This window comes from Aphidius gifuensis, linkage group LG5 (genome assembly GCF_014905175.1).
Source record: "Aphidius gifuensis isolate YNYX2018 linkage group LG5, ASM1490517v1, whole genome shotgun sequence".
Lineage (NCBI taxonomy): Eukaryota > Metazoa > Arthropoda > Insecta > Hymenoptera > Braconidae > Aphidius > Aphidius gifuensis.
In genome coordinates, this window is record NC_057792.1 from 5062982 (window position 1) to 5078720 (window position 15739).

Consider the following 15739-nt stretch of genomic DNA (forward strand, 5'->3'; position numbering starts at 1 on the left):
TTCATTTTATCATTTTTTCATTTTTCATTTTTCATTTTTTCAGTTTTCAGTTTTTCATTTTTTCATTTTTTTTTTTTATCTTTTTTCTGTTTTCTTTTTTTCTTTTTTTCTTTTTTCTTTTTTCATTTTTCAGTTTTCATTTTTTCATTTTTTCATTTTTTCATTTTTCATTTTTCAGTTTTTCATTTTTTCATTTTTCAGTTTTTTATTTTTCAGTTTTCATTTTTTCATTTTTCATTTTTCATTTTTCAGTTTTTTATTTTTCAGTTTTCATTTTTTCATTTTTTCATTTTTTCATTTTTTCATTTTTCATTTTTTCAGTTTTCATTTTTTCAGTTTTCAGTTTTTCATTTTTTCATTTTTCATTTTTTCAGTTTTCAGTTTTTCATTTTTCAGTTTTCAGTTTTCAGTTTTTCAGTTTTCAGTTTTTCATTTTTCAGTTTTCATTTTTTCATTTTTTCATTTTTCATTTTTCAGTTTTTCATTTTTTCATTTTTTCATTTTTTCATTTTTCAGTTTTCATTTTTTCATTTTTCAGTTTTTCATTTTTCAGTTTTTTATTTTTCAGTTTTCATTTTTTCATTTTTCAGTTTTCATTTTTTCATTTTTTCATTTTATCATTTTTTCATTTTTTCATTTTTCATTTTTTCAGTTTTCAGTTTTTCAGTTTTCATTTTTTCAGTTTTCATTTTTTCAGTTTTCAGTTTTTCAGTTTTCAGTTTTTCATTTTTTCATTTTTCATTTTTTCATTTTTTCATTTTTTCATTTTTCATTTTTTCAGTTTTCAGTTTTCAGTTTTCAGTTTTCAGTTTTTCATTTTTCAGTTTTCATTTTTTCATTTTTTAGTTTTCATTTTTTCATTTTTCAGTTTTCATTTTTTCATTTTTTCATTTTTTCATTTTTCATTTTTCAGTTTTCAGTTTTTCATTTTTCAGTTTTCAGTTTTTCATTTTTCAGTTTTCATTTTTTCATTTTTCAGTTTTCTTTTTTTCATTTTTTAGTTTTCATTTTTTCATTTTTCATTTTTCATTTTTTCATTTTTTCATTTTTCAGTTTTTCATTTTTCAGTTTTCATTTTTTCATTTTTTCATTTTTCATTTTTCAGTTTTCAGTTTTTCAGTTTTCAGTTTTTCATTTTTCAGTTTTCATTTTTTCATTTTTTCATTTTTTCATTTTTCATTTTTCAGTTTTCAGTTTTTCATTTTTCAGTTTTCATTTTTTCATTTTTTCATTTTTCATTTTTTCATTTTTTCTTTTTTCATTTTTCTGTTTTCTTTTTTTTTTTTTTTATTTTTTTTTTTTTCTTTTTTCTTTTTTCATTTTCATTTTCATTTTCAGTTTCATTTTTCATTTTTTTCATTTTCATTTTTATTTTTTTTCATTTTTCATTTTCAGTTTTTTTTTTCAGTTTCATTTTTCATTTTTCTTTCATTTTTCAGTTTTTCATTTTTCATTTTAGTTTTCATTTTTTTTTCATTTTTTTTTTCATTTTTTAGTTTCATTTTTCATTTTTCATTTTTCATTTTTCATTTTTCATTTTCATTTTTTCAGTTTTCATTTTCATTTTTTTTTCATTTTCATTTTTTATTTTCATTTTCATTTTTTTTCATTTTTCAGTTTCAGTTTTCAGTTTTCAGTTTTTCATTTTCAGTTTTCATTTTTCATTTTTTTTCATTTTCAGTTTTCATTTTCAGTTTCATTTTTTCATTTTTCATTTTCATTTTTCATTTTTTCATTTTTCAGTTTTCAGTTTTCAGTTTTTCATTTTTCAGTTTTCAGTTTTCATTTTTCAGTTTTCATTTTTTCATTTTTTCATTTTTCATTTTTCAGTTTTCAGTTTTTCATTTTTCAGTTTTCAGTTTTCAGTTTTCATTTTTCCGTTTTCAGTTTTTCATTTTCATTTTCATTTTCAGTTTTCAGTTTTCATTTTTTCAGTTTTAAGTTTTCAGTTTTCAGTTTTCATTTTTTCATTTTTTAGTTTTCATTTTTTCATTTTTCATTTTTCAGTTTTCAGTTTTCAGTTTTTCATTTTTCAGTTTTCAGTTTTCATTTTTCAGTTTTCATTTTTTCATTTTTTCATTTTTCAGTTTTCATTTTTTCATTTTTTCATTTTTTCATTTTTCATTTTTTCATTTTTTCATTTTTCAGTTTTCAGTTTTTCAGTTTTCAGTTTTTCATTTTTCAGTTTTCATTTTTTCATTTTTTCATTTTTCGGTTTTCAGTTTTTCATTTTTCAGTTTTCATTTTTTCATCTTTTCATTTTTTCATTTTTTCATTTTTCATTTTTCAGTTTTCAGTTTTTCAGTTTTCAGTTTTTCATTTTTCAGTTTTCATTTTTTCATTTTTTCATTTTTTCATTTTTTCATTTTTCAGTTTTTTATTTTTCAGTTTTCATTTTTTCATTTTTCATTTTTCATTTTTCAGTTTTTTATTTTTCAGTTTTCATTTTTTCATTTTTTCATTTTTTCATTTTTTCATTTTTCATTTTTTCATTTTTTCATTTTTTCATTTTTTCATTTTTCAGTTTTCATTTTTTCATTTTTTAGTTTTCATTTTTTCATTTTTTCATTTTTCAGTTTTCAGTTTTCAGTTTTCAGTTTTCAGTTTTCAGTTTTTCATTTTTTAGTTTTCATTTTTTCATTTTTTCATTTTTTAGTTTTCATTTTTTCATTTTCCAGTTTTCAGTTTTCAGTTTTCAGTTTTCAGTTTTCATTTTTTCATTTTTTAGTTTTCATTTTTTCATTTTTTCATTTTTTAGTTTTCATTTTTTCATTTTTTCATTTTTTCATTTTTCATTTTTTCATTTTTTCATTTTTCATTTTTCAGTTTTCAGTTTTTCAGTTTTCAGTTTTTCATTTTTCAGTTTTCATTTTTTCATTTTTTCATTTTTTCATTTTTTCATTTTTTCATTTTTCATTTTTTCATTTTTTCATTTTTTCATTTTTTCATTTTTCATTTTTCAGTTTTTCATTTTTTCATTTTTCAGTTTTTTATTTTTCAGTTTTCATTTTTTCATTTTTCATTTTTCATTTTTCAGTTTTCATTTTTTCATTTTTTCATTTTTCATTTTTTCAGTTTTCAGTTTTTCAGTTTTCAGTTTTTCATTTTTTCATTTTTCATTTTTTCATTTTTCATTTTTTCATTTTTTCATTTTTCATTTTTCAGTTTTCATTTTTTCATTTTTTAGTTTTCATTTTTTCATTTTTCATTTTTCATTTTTTCATTTTTTCATTTTTTCATTTTTCATTTTTCAGTTTTCAGTTTTTCATTTTTCTTTTTTCTTTTTTCATTTTTCAGTTTTCAGTTTTTCATTTTTTCAGTTTTCAGTTTTTCAGTTTTCAGTTTTCATTTTTTCATTTTTTAGTTTTCATTTTTTCAGTTTTCAGTTTTTCATTTTTCAGTTTTTCATTTTTTCATTTTTTATTTTTTCATTTTTTCATTTTTTTATTTTTCATTTCTCAGTTTTCAGTTTTTCAGTTTTCAGTTTTTCATTTTTCAGTTTTCATTTTTTCATTTTTTCATTTTTCATTTTTCAGTTTTTCATTTTTTCATTTTTTCATTTTTCAGTTTTCATTTTTTCATTTTTCATTTTTTATTTTTCAGTTTTCAGTTTTTCAGTTTTCAGTTTTCAGTTTTTTATTTTTCAGTTTTTCATTTTTTCATTTTTTCATTTTTCAGTTTTCATTTTTTCATTTTTTCATTTTTTCATTTTTCAGTTTTCATTTTTTCATTTTTCATTTTTCAGTTTTCATTTTTTCATTTTTTCATTTTATCATTTTTCAGTTTTTTAGTTTTCAGTTTTTCATTTTTTCATTTTTTCAGTTTTCAGTTTTTCATTTTTCAGTTTTCAGTTTTTCATTTTTTCATTTTTTCATTTTTTCATTTTTCAGTTTTCATTTTTTCATTTTTCATTTTTCAGTTTTCAGTTTTCAGTTTTCAGTTTTCATTTTTTCATTTTTTAGTTTTCATTTTTTCATTTTTTCATTTTTTCATTTTTTCATTTTTTCATTTTTTAGTTTTCATTTTTTCATTTTTTCATTTTTCAGTTTTCAGTTTTCAGTTTTCAGTTTTCAGTTTTCAGTTTTCAGTTTTCAGTTTTTCATTTTTTCATTTTTTCATTTTTTCATTTTTTCATTTTTCAGTTTTCATTTTTTCATTTTTTAGTTTTCATTTTTTCATTTTTTCATTTTTCAGTTTTCAGTTTTCAGTTTTCAGTTTTCAGTTTTCAGTTTTCAGTTTTTCATTTTTTAGTTTTCATTTTTTCATTTTTTCATTTTTTAGTTTTCATTTTTTCATTTTTCATTTTTTATTTTTCAGTTTTCAGTTTTTCAGTTTTCAGTTTTTCATTTTTCAGTTTTCATTTTTTCATTTTTCAGTTTTCAGTTTTTCATTTTTCAGTTTTCATTTTTTCATTTTTCAGTTTTCATTTTTTACAGGAACATAGGAGAGGCAAGGAGTTATTTTGTATTTTGTATTCTAAATTTTAAATTTTAAATTTTATATAGAAAATTCTGAAAATATTAACAGGAACATAGGAGAGGCAAGGAGGTATTTTGTATTTCAAATTTTAAATAGAATTTTAATCAATATCAAAAAGAGATTTGATAAATTAATTTTTTTTGTATTTATTTATTTATACTGAGAAAAAAAAAATGTCATTCATAATTCATGAATGATCAGAGAAATTATTCATATACTATTAATTATGGTATTGAAATATATTTCAAATTTATCAAACAAATTAGATTACAAATTATATATTTTATAATTAAATTTTTACCATTTAAATTTAGTTTATATTTATTTGAAAAGTTTTAAAATAAAATAATAATCAAGTTTTAAATTCATTTAATTATTCATTTAAATATGGTTTTATTCATTTATTTAATTTTCTGTTTCATTTTCTTTTTTTATATTTTTTAAATGGGGTGTAAACTTTTTTAAAAATATTTTTACAAAATTATATTTTAATTCTTTTAAGTATTTATTTAATGAAGAAATAAATTAATAAATAAATTAACAAATAAATGAATAATTAGATAAACAAAAATATTAAATTATTTAAAAATATATTTATATTTTTTTTTAAACTTTAACCCTTACCCTGATTAAATTATATATTTTCAAATAAAATGTAAGTTTTTTTTCTCAGTATAATTTGTTTGAAAAAAAAAATATATAAATAAATAAATGTAAAATTTTTTACCGACAAATCCAGCTCCATGCAGGACAAGTAATGTGGCCCAAAGGACCATACCGCCAGGGTGGCGGACCAAATTTGGGCCGCTCGTACTTTCGTATATTTTGATTCCACCAATAATCTCTAATAAATATGATCCAAGCAATGCTTGAATAAATCTTTGAATTCCACATCCACAATTATCAACATTCGCAATATATATTTTTTTTCTTAAATTAATTATTATATTTATAAAATTTTTAATAGTTTTATCATAAAATGATAAATTTATTAATTTTAAATACACTTTAACACGACACATAACATTAAATAATCTTCATCACATTAACCCACACATATGTTTTTAAAAAAACTGAGTAAAAAAAAAAACAAAAAAAAAAATACAATTGTTTATATATTTAATTAATTTTTTTTTCCCAAAAATAATCAATCACTGTTTATTTTTTTTTTATTTTTTTTTTCTCCAACACCAATCTAATTTCTTCATTTTTCAAAAAATAATTCAATTATCCATCTGCAACAAAAAGAAGAAAAAAAATAATTAAATATAAATATAAATAAAGCCAGTTTAAATATCACTAAAACATAAATTAGTTGTTAATTTTATTTTTAAATTAATCTTTTAAATAGTTTAGCTTTACTAGTTTGACCACCTCTTTAAACAAAACCATTTGATTTTCAATGTAATCTCACTTGTCGCACTGAAGTACATGTATATTGAATGACGAATAAATCAATTTATAAAGAATAGTTTATAGTCAAAGAGAGACACAAATATATATTGATCAGATAGAGAAAATAATTTATCTTAAATACCTCTTGTTATTTGAACATTCAAAGTATATGTATATACGATTGACTATAAATAATTGAGCGTTGATGCCTTTCGAACGTTTAATACATAACTATTTTCATGTGTGTTACCCACTGTGCCAACTAAAATAAACTAAAGCACATAAATGTTTTCCATCTATACGTTAAATTTACCTAAAATTTACGTTGCTTATGTGAACTGTATAGGTCATCACTCATGTATATATATAAAGTTTTCTGATGCAGGTTACAAACCCAATAAATGCAATAAATTTAAAACAAAAAAAATGAAAATAAACAAACTATTATAAAAAAAAAAAAAATTAAATAATAAACTTTTATCAGTTTAATTAAATATTTGAAAATGAAATTGATAAATTTTTTTAAAACATCATATGTCCTGATTGTTGCCAAGCAAAATTTATCATTGTTTTATTTTTATATAAAATATAAGTGATTTTACGTTGATAGGGTATTTTTTATCAAGTAAAATCTAATCGGAAAATTATTTTAAAAAATAACTATTTTAATTAATTATTGATCAAAGTATTATTTATTTTTTGCCACATTTTGAAAGGAAAATTTATGATGATTGTCAATCGATTTTTGGTGTTATTTGCTAATCCGATTGAGGTTTTTAATAACGATCAAACTGTATCAGTGCCTTGGGGTATTAAATAACCCTCGTGATTTCAGATTTTTTTCATATGTTTTAATATATTTTTATGATAATAATAAAAATATATTGTTATTTTAATATTTAAATTTTTATATTTTCACAAGAGATTCATCAATATATGTTTGCATAAAATTCATATATTTTTTTTTTTTTTTTTGACAAGAGTCATGACAAAATACAGATAATTATTTTCAAGGTTAAATAATTAAAATTTAAAAAATGTGTAATTTAGTTGTTGCATGACTAAAGATATAAAAAAAAAAAAATATTTAAAAAATTTATCGCTAAATGTTAAATTATCGAGTCACTGAAAAAATGAGTAAATTGTAAATTTTTTTTTTTCTTTTATGATCTGCATGGATCTGCATTGCAGTACATGATTATAATTCTAAATATTAAAAATAAAAAAAATATCAATGAATTTAAAGTATGGTCTACTATGTATGAAATTTAAAACATGAAAAAAATTATCATAAAATGAAGATTTTGAATTTACAATTTTATGCAAGCATATGGTTGATGTATTTGGATATGTGCCAAAATACAGGGGTAATGGGATAAAATATATATAATATACGTGTTTAGGTCGACGACACTCAACTTTGCAAAAAAATGATTTAATGTATTTTTAACTGACAAAAAAAAAAAAAGTGAGTGTGGTCGTGACTCTGAAACATTATGTTTTTCTATAAATCTTGAATTTATATGTTAAAAAAAAAAAATAATAAATAAATAAATAAAGCAACTTTGTTAACTTGCCAACATGATTTTATATAATAAATTTTTTTTCTATTTTTTATTTCATTTTTCATTTTATCTGACAGGGAAATTTTTTTTTTTTTTAAATAATAAATACGTATATAATATGAATAATGGTTTATTTAAATTTAATGAAAAAAATTAAAAGGATTTTTTTTTTTTTTTTACTCATCCTGGGTATAACAAGTGATGGGTAAATTCATAACTTCATTTAATTTTGTTAAAGTCATCAACAGAGATTAACCAAAAGCCACAGGAAATTTTCAATAAAAAACTTTTTAATTTTTTTATTGATGGTATATGGAAGGGATGTTTAATCAAAAGCTTATTAATCATTTGAGGTATTTTGTTGAGTTTATAAATCCAACAATGTTTTATTTTTGTTTTTTATTATGATAAATTATTTTTATATTTCAAAAATATATGGTTTGGGCCAACCAGGGTTGTTTATATAAAAAAAAAATAAATCTATCACTTTAGGAGATAATTTAGAAACAAAAGATTCAAACAAAAACCTAACAGATATTATTAAAATTAAAATTATAAAATTTTTTACAATATTATATATAAAATATTCAATTACTCCACGTAATTTTATACTCTAAATTTATTTTTCACACTTAATCAATAATTTCCTTATTTCGTATTTGATAAAAAAGTAAATAGCATGAATAATTTATTCAACAGATAAATGATGATGATGATGATGATGATGGTGCTGTGGTTAAGTCAACTTTGAGCTAAATTGCATTTGATATATATTTTTTTTTTCTCAACTTATTCCACTTTGACTAAATCCTATTTTCTACTTGGCTTTATTCTTAAATAAGCTACCATTTTATTTTTATACATAGATATAAAAACAAGTTAACTTTAATACAGGGTCATGAGCATATATTCTTCTATATGTAATCTCTTATATATATACACATCTAAAATATTTTTGTTGGTAACTTCTTTTTTTTATGGCTTTGATATCTAACTATTCGCTCGATTGGAATCTCCATGAAATCCCCAAAAAATATATATCGTCAATTCAAATATTCTGTGTATTATTATTTTTTTTTTTTCATCTTCATTGTATTTGATTTATTATATATTATTTTTTTATATTTCTAAAAATGTATTTTCACACAGTGAAATGCTTTCAGTCATAAATTGGCTTTAATATAAATTTTGTAAATATATTGTGATAAGAGCGAATAACAACCCCTCTTGGCTTATCACCTCTATTGGTTTATATATACGTCACAAAAAAATTACGGATCAAAAAATTTATTTTGTTTATACTTTGTTTTTTTTTTTTTTTTTTTTGTGTCTGAAATTTTTAGTGACTATTTCTGGTTTATTTTTAGAATAATATTACGTGACATATATATCAAGTCAACTTTGTCAACTTTTGATCAATATATTTTATCATCAATTTAAATCTTATATGATGATGTCAATAACAGAAATATCAACTCTCAATTTACCGATATAAAAATGCAATTATAAACTCAATATTTTGTCATCTAAATGTTTTTTTTTTTTAAGATTAAAAATACTTTTATCCAATTGAAATATTTGATTTTATTTTTATCTATAATATTATGTGTGTAGATTGTGTTTATAGATTAAAATAAAATTGATACGATCGATTTACCTCGACAAATGACAATTATTTTATAAAAATATATCATTTTTAAAAACACATAAATAAGTAATGACAAAAAAAATCTATAAATGAAGGATCATAAAGACACTACTTATTTATACAACCCTCGGACAATCTCTGTTTTGCTCATCATAAAAAATTCTTAAGCTCATATATGTATAAATTTTTTTATTTATTTTTCGATATATCGTAAATATGTTTTTGGCTAAACTCTAAGTATCATAAAAAACTAAATACAATAAGTAGTTATATATAATAATAATAATAAAAATAAATATATTATAAAGAGACACAAAAATAAGTAAAATATAATTTTTTCAATTAACAAGTAAATATTGCAATAATTAAGCCAAATAAATTTTACTTTTATTAAAGACTTATCCTCTTGAAAAATTTGATTAATTTGTAGGTGAATAAATGTACGTGCTGTAATTGCATGTTAACAATTATATATATTGAACTGCGAATATATATATGATAGACTGTTCTAATTTCTATTTAATCTAGGTCAACTATAGACTATTGTATATATATAATAGTCCATACCAAAATGTGCTTGATATTTGAATCTAAATGATATTTGATTCAAAGTGATATTTGAGTCAATTTGTATACATTGACAAACCTTTTATCAAAATTGCCACTTTTCATTTATTTATTTATTTAATGAATTGTTTATTTATTTATTTATTTTTTATCAAGAATCTATTAACATTTTTACCTTGAAATAAATAAATAAATAAATAAACTCAACAGTTTTCTAGTTTTGCATAATATTTTTCTTTTTAAACTTTTTCGTATAAAATAATTAATAATATTTATATTGTTTTATTTATTTGTCAGCTTTTTTTATTGTTGAATTTTTAAGTTTTTTTTGTTTTTTGTTATTATTTAAAAGTGTTGTATAAATTGGGGTGAAAATATTATCTTAAAATATATTACATTGCGTAAATATGATGATGTACAGTTGTCAGGGTGATGGCACGTTTTTATTAAAAAAAAAAATAAAAAAAATACCCTTGTTACATCTATATTACAATTATTCATAAAAGTGACTTATTTATAAACTACAATGTATTATTTAAAATATATATCAAAAGAAAAAACAAATATTAAAAATTTTTTTTTTTCAACACGTTATTTATTGATGAATATTAAAAGAAAAATTTACAGTTTTTAATTTTTTTTTTTTGATTTAGTAAATTTATTTAATTATTTATAAAATATAAAAAAAGAAAATTAAATTTTTTTGTTGAATTTTAAAACAGTAATTTAAATAAACAAAAAAAATTATTTATTTTTTTTTTAATTTTTTCGTTTTTTGACTGTTGAAAAATAAACTTTGAAAAATATTTGTAAAACATGATTAAAATATTTTTTTATATTTTCATTTGTTTAACCTTGATGTGGTCTATGAATAAACGCAAAATCAACAAACTAGTAAAGCTCTAAAATTCCCTGAAGAATATGCCAGGAATTCAACAACTCACAAGAGATTAACAAATTTAATAATTTTTTTATTTATTTTTTTTTTATCATTTAATTTAAGAAAAGTATATATACATATATATACAAGTTGAATTGAACATTGGGGAATTTAGTAAATGTATTTTTTAAATATTTTTTTTTATATATTTTTTCATTGCATCGATAATAAACTTTATAAAAATTAAATTTCAACAATAATTATGATTACAAGTATAAAAACAAAATGATAATAAATCTGCTGTATTTTATACATGTCAAAAGTTAAAATGGTAATTAAATTTTAATAGAATAAACTTTATTTAATTAATTTTTGTAACACTGGGCATTTAAATTTCGTTCAATTTCGTATTATAATTTGTGGCCATTACAATGATACTATTATACAAGCTCATATAAAGTTACTCAATTATAAACAAAATGAATTCAAATAAAAAAAAAAAACATTGAAAAAAATAAATAAATAAAAAGTAAGATAGTTTGTTTACAAGGTCAATTTTGCAACAATGTAAATTTTTAAAAAATTATCTATTTAGTTGACTATTTTGTCTTATGAATTTTTTATAAAAAAAAAAAAAAAAAAAAAACAATAAACAATTCTAAGCCTCTTTATTTAAATATGATAATCAATAAATAAAAAATTTGTATAAGTTTTAAAATATATTTATCAAAATAAAGAGAGTAGATTTGTTTTTCATTTTTAAAAATTTAAAAGAGCTTTGAAATTAAATTTTCAGTGTCAAGTAGATTTTTATTTACATATATTACTGTTGAAGACATTATAGGATTTCCCCTTTTCTTGCAAATCGAATTTTCTTACTTATCTTGGTTCTTGGCAAATCCAACTATATTTTTTTTTTTTCTTTTAACTTTTAGGGTTGTTACGTTAACCGAATATTCCCAGCACGAAAAACACGTACTGACGTGGATTAAAGTTTTTTTTTTTTATATATTTTTATCCGATTGGCCATCAGAATTAAATGAGCTTTACGTTTTTATATATAAAACACCAGAAATTTTTGTTGAATATTTTTCATTTTTATAGAAAAATAGGTAATTTTTTTTCTATTCTATTTTTACTCTATAATAAACTTGAACTATATTCAAAAATGATTATTCTTTTGTTGAATTTATTAATAAATTAAATTAGATATTTTATATAAAATATATTTGTGTCAATAAATGAGCAAGTACAAACTTTACGTCAAATTTAATTATCATTTTTACTTGTTCAATAATTGTACATAGAAATAAGTTTTATTTAACTTTTATAATTCATATCGTAAACTTTGTTAAAAGTTTCACAAGTTATAACTAAAACATTATGATTATTTTTCAAAACTTAAAAATAATAATTTACGTAATTTAAATATAAATAAATAAACAAATGTTAAACATTATATTTGTCTATTTATCAATTTAAAATACAAAAAAAAAAAAAAAATATTAAAGTTAGCAAAACTCTTTGATTACTTAGTAATAAATAGATATCAATTTCATTCAAGTACTCAATTGCCAAAATCTACATTGAAAATTTTTTATAATGCTCTAGAAATTAATATAAAAAAATCCAATAATAACAACAATAACAACAAGACAATTTAATGTCCTGTATGTAGTGCAAAATGAATATCGATTATTATTGATTATAAAATTACAATAAGCAACTCTGTCGTGTATTATCTCATAAGCAACAACCAGGCCACTCACGTATCACACCCTCTAAAAGTATATATTACTACGTATTATTATAGATACCATATCACAACCCCTAAAAAAAAAAAAATTCTATTTATAGATTTACCCCAATAGAATACATATCCATTCATATAATAAAATAAAAAAATTTTTTACTTAATAAAAAACTCATTTATTTCAATGGTAAAAAAGGAGAAAATAATAAAAAAAATATAATTCATTGTTATTATTTGGAATAATTGGCTGTCTTTTTTTATATTCATCAGTATATTTTTTTTTTCATTCAATTGGAGACAATGGAAAAGTGATGGACCTTAACACAAAAACTCGAGGCTCTGCACATATTGAAAATTGAAAACCCAATTTTAGTATTGGCTTTATTGTATTTTTTTTTTTTCTATTTTTTAATTTTTTTTTTAAATCCAATTTCAAGCTACTCTATGAGTTTTTATTTTCTGAAAAAATTAAATTTAAATCTTTTAAAATATTTTAATTATAATTTTTTTGTTTTTCTTTTGGAAAATTTATTAATCTAATTATTATTCAAAAAGTTTTCCATCTATTTTTTTTTTTTTTTTATATATATATATTCAAATAATAAAAGTTTGTATTTTTACTTTTCTCACAAGTGAAGAAGTAAAATAAAAAGAAAAAGAAAAAACAGAAAAAAAAATGCATATTTCATGTATTTTTGAGATTTTTATTTTTTAAGCTTTTTGAGCTTTTTTTCTGTTCTTTTTATCTTTCTGGTTTTAGTGACGATGTATATTCATATTAACCTTTTTTTTTTTTTCTATTTTTCATTTTTACGATTTTGAGGAAAAGCCCTCTTGTCATGTGTTGCAAAATATCGTTTTTGCTTTGAGGCAAAAAATAAAAAAAAAAAAAAATACACAATGTCATCATTGTGCAGTGCAACATAAAAAACTTGACATACTTTTATACTTTTATACTCGCGTCTATCCGAAATATCGAGAGAATATAATATATATATAAAAAATATATAAAATTAGAAAATAAAAAAAAAATAAATAATACTAGTTCCCAAGAGATTTTACACAATGAGATAGGCATCGATGCTTTTATTTGACTTTTCACATATATATTTTTTTTTTTATTTCATTTTATTATTTAGCTTTTATATTATGTCTCGTCAAAATTTATTTATTGAAGTAAAAAACATATATATATGAAATAAAATTAAACTAAAAATTTTGGGGTGTGAAATAACATGCTCATACGTTATCACACTCTCCCCTTTTATTTGTCAAATATATTTTTTTATTTTTATTTTCCCCTTTTATTTTAACACTAATAATACTCGAATTTCACTGACCCGAAAGTGGAGAAGCATCATTATTGAAATGAACAAAAAAAAATAACCCTCAAAAAAAAAAAAATTTGAATTTATAAAAAAACAATTTATTAAATATTTTAATAAACAATAGCTTTAAAAATTGAATTAATCGAAATTTTAAGTATTAATTAAATTAATTTGCTACAAGCAACAGATTGATGCTTTTTTTTTTTTTTTTTTTTCCATTTTTATTACTCAATTATTTTTAATGAAATATTTTTTAAAAATTACATTATCATGGATAAAAAAAAAATATATAATGTCAAGTTAATATCGTAAAATTTCAAATTAAAAAATTTTATATTTTAATCAATATTACAAGTAGTATAGGTGTAAGTTTAAGTATGTAAAAAAAACAAAAACTTAAGCGTCAATTTGGATGTAAATTTAAATAAAAATAGGTATTTTGTCTGGTACATAATGAAGAGCAAGACTTGTATGTTGAACCACAAGATACAGTGTACTCGTTGGAATAACATCAAAGAAAGTTTTTTTTTTAAACAGTTTCAAATTTATAAAAAAATAAAAAACAAGTATCCAAGGATCAAAGAACAAACTTTTTCATTGACGTAAAAAAATAAAAAATAAAAAATTACTAAAATAAATAGTTGAAAATAGAAAAAGAATATATATATATTTTTTTTTGGTAATTATACGTATCGTATTTAGAAGGCCAACTCCTACATGTTAGCTAGTAAAAATGAAAAATATAATTTTTTTAAAAATATATAAGTGATGATATGTTAAATACATCATCTCATTTATTTTTCTTTTCAAAATATAAACAATATGATTGAATAACTAACATAAATTATTAAATAAAATTTCATTTTATATATTATTAACTTTTATTTTACTTTTTTTTTTTTTTTTAATTTGATAATAATTTATGATATAAATTTAATGATTGTGTGTGTTATTTGATATCTTTATTGCAAATGGTAATTTACCTTTCACAAAATTCATTGCTGATATTAAATTTGATTTTGCAATTGACATATGAATTGTATAATTAACAATATATATTTCAAATTTGTGCGGTTTTTATAGATGAATAATTATTATTTCAATGACATAAATAAAAAAAAATCAGGGTAATTACTGTGTATTAGCGATTGATTAATAGAAATTTTAAAAATAAATGTATAAAAAAAAAAAAAATTAAACCAGGTAAATTTGTAGGTCATGATAAAAACCCAAACAAAATTTTATCACCGTCTACTATTGATTTACCATCTGATATTTCAGGTTGACATATAAAATACTAAAATTTAACAAATTCATTTTTTTTTTTTTTTTATCAAAGTTAATTACAGTATACTGTAATTGTCTTATTCATATATTGTTTGATGATTTATCATTTTAAATGATCTTCAAAATTCATCAAAGTATCTTTTGTTTTTAATATTTAATTATTTTTTTAAATAAAATTTTTTTATTTTATTAATTTTTTTGTTTATTATATAGTTGAATATAAATATGATTTTTTTTTTTTTGTATATTATAATAACCTTTGATATATTTACATTAATTAATTATAAAAAAATAAGGGAAAATAATTTCTAGTCATTTTTTAATAATTCAGGTATTTTGTTAACACGCTAGTTTTATTTATTTTTTTGTTGCTCAAAGAAATACTTTTGGTATTTTCAATGTCATGAAAAAAAATTGAAATAATGATATAATAATAATAATGTTTGATGATTGTTTGTTCAACGCAAACCTTGTATTTCGTAAAGTTTGTTTATTATTTGCTACAAGCAAATAAATAATTTTTTTATTTATTTTTTTTCTATTTCTTTTTGTTTTCTATTATGTAGTTTTATTTATTTTCTTTGAAGTCTATATACATTTCTCTTTATATTAATTCAATAATATTTTATCTTTTTATTTTATCATTATTAGTTTTAATTTTAATTAAAGATTAAATTATTAATAAATTTTTTTACTAAAGAGATATATGAATATTTTGTTGTTGATTTTTAATTTAATTTAGTGTTTTTTTTTTAATATTACTTTGGAGCTTTTCCAGATAGAAATAAAAAAAAAATACAATCATAAATTTTCCCGAGAATTAGAGATAAAAAAAAA

General features: G+C 19.2%; 1 protein-coding gene across 5 annotated transcripts in view; it reads right to left on the reverse strand.

The window, feature by feature from the left end:
* The window catches only part of LOC122857143, a 28695-nt gene that overhangs the window by 12018 nt on the left and 938 nt on the right, over nucleotides 1–15739 (reverse strand). For 2 of the 5 annotated variants that reach the window (XM_044159158.1, XM_044159159.1), the window contains exon 2: nucleotides 5207–5714. In XM_044159158.1, coding sequence (XP_044015093.1) covers nucleotides 5207–5501 — 295 coding nt within the window. In that variant the 5' untranslated portion in view covers nucleotides 5502–5714. Of the gene's footprint in view, nucleotides 1–5206; nucleotides 5715–5853; nucleotides 6131–15739 lie in introns of those variants that run through there. The other 3 variants (XM_044159161.1, XM_044159160.1, XM_044159157.1) reach the window with 3 other exon arrangements.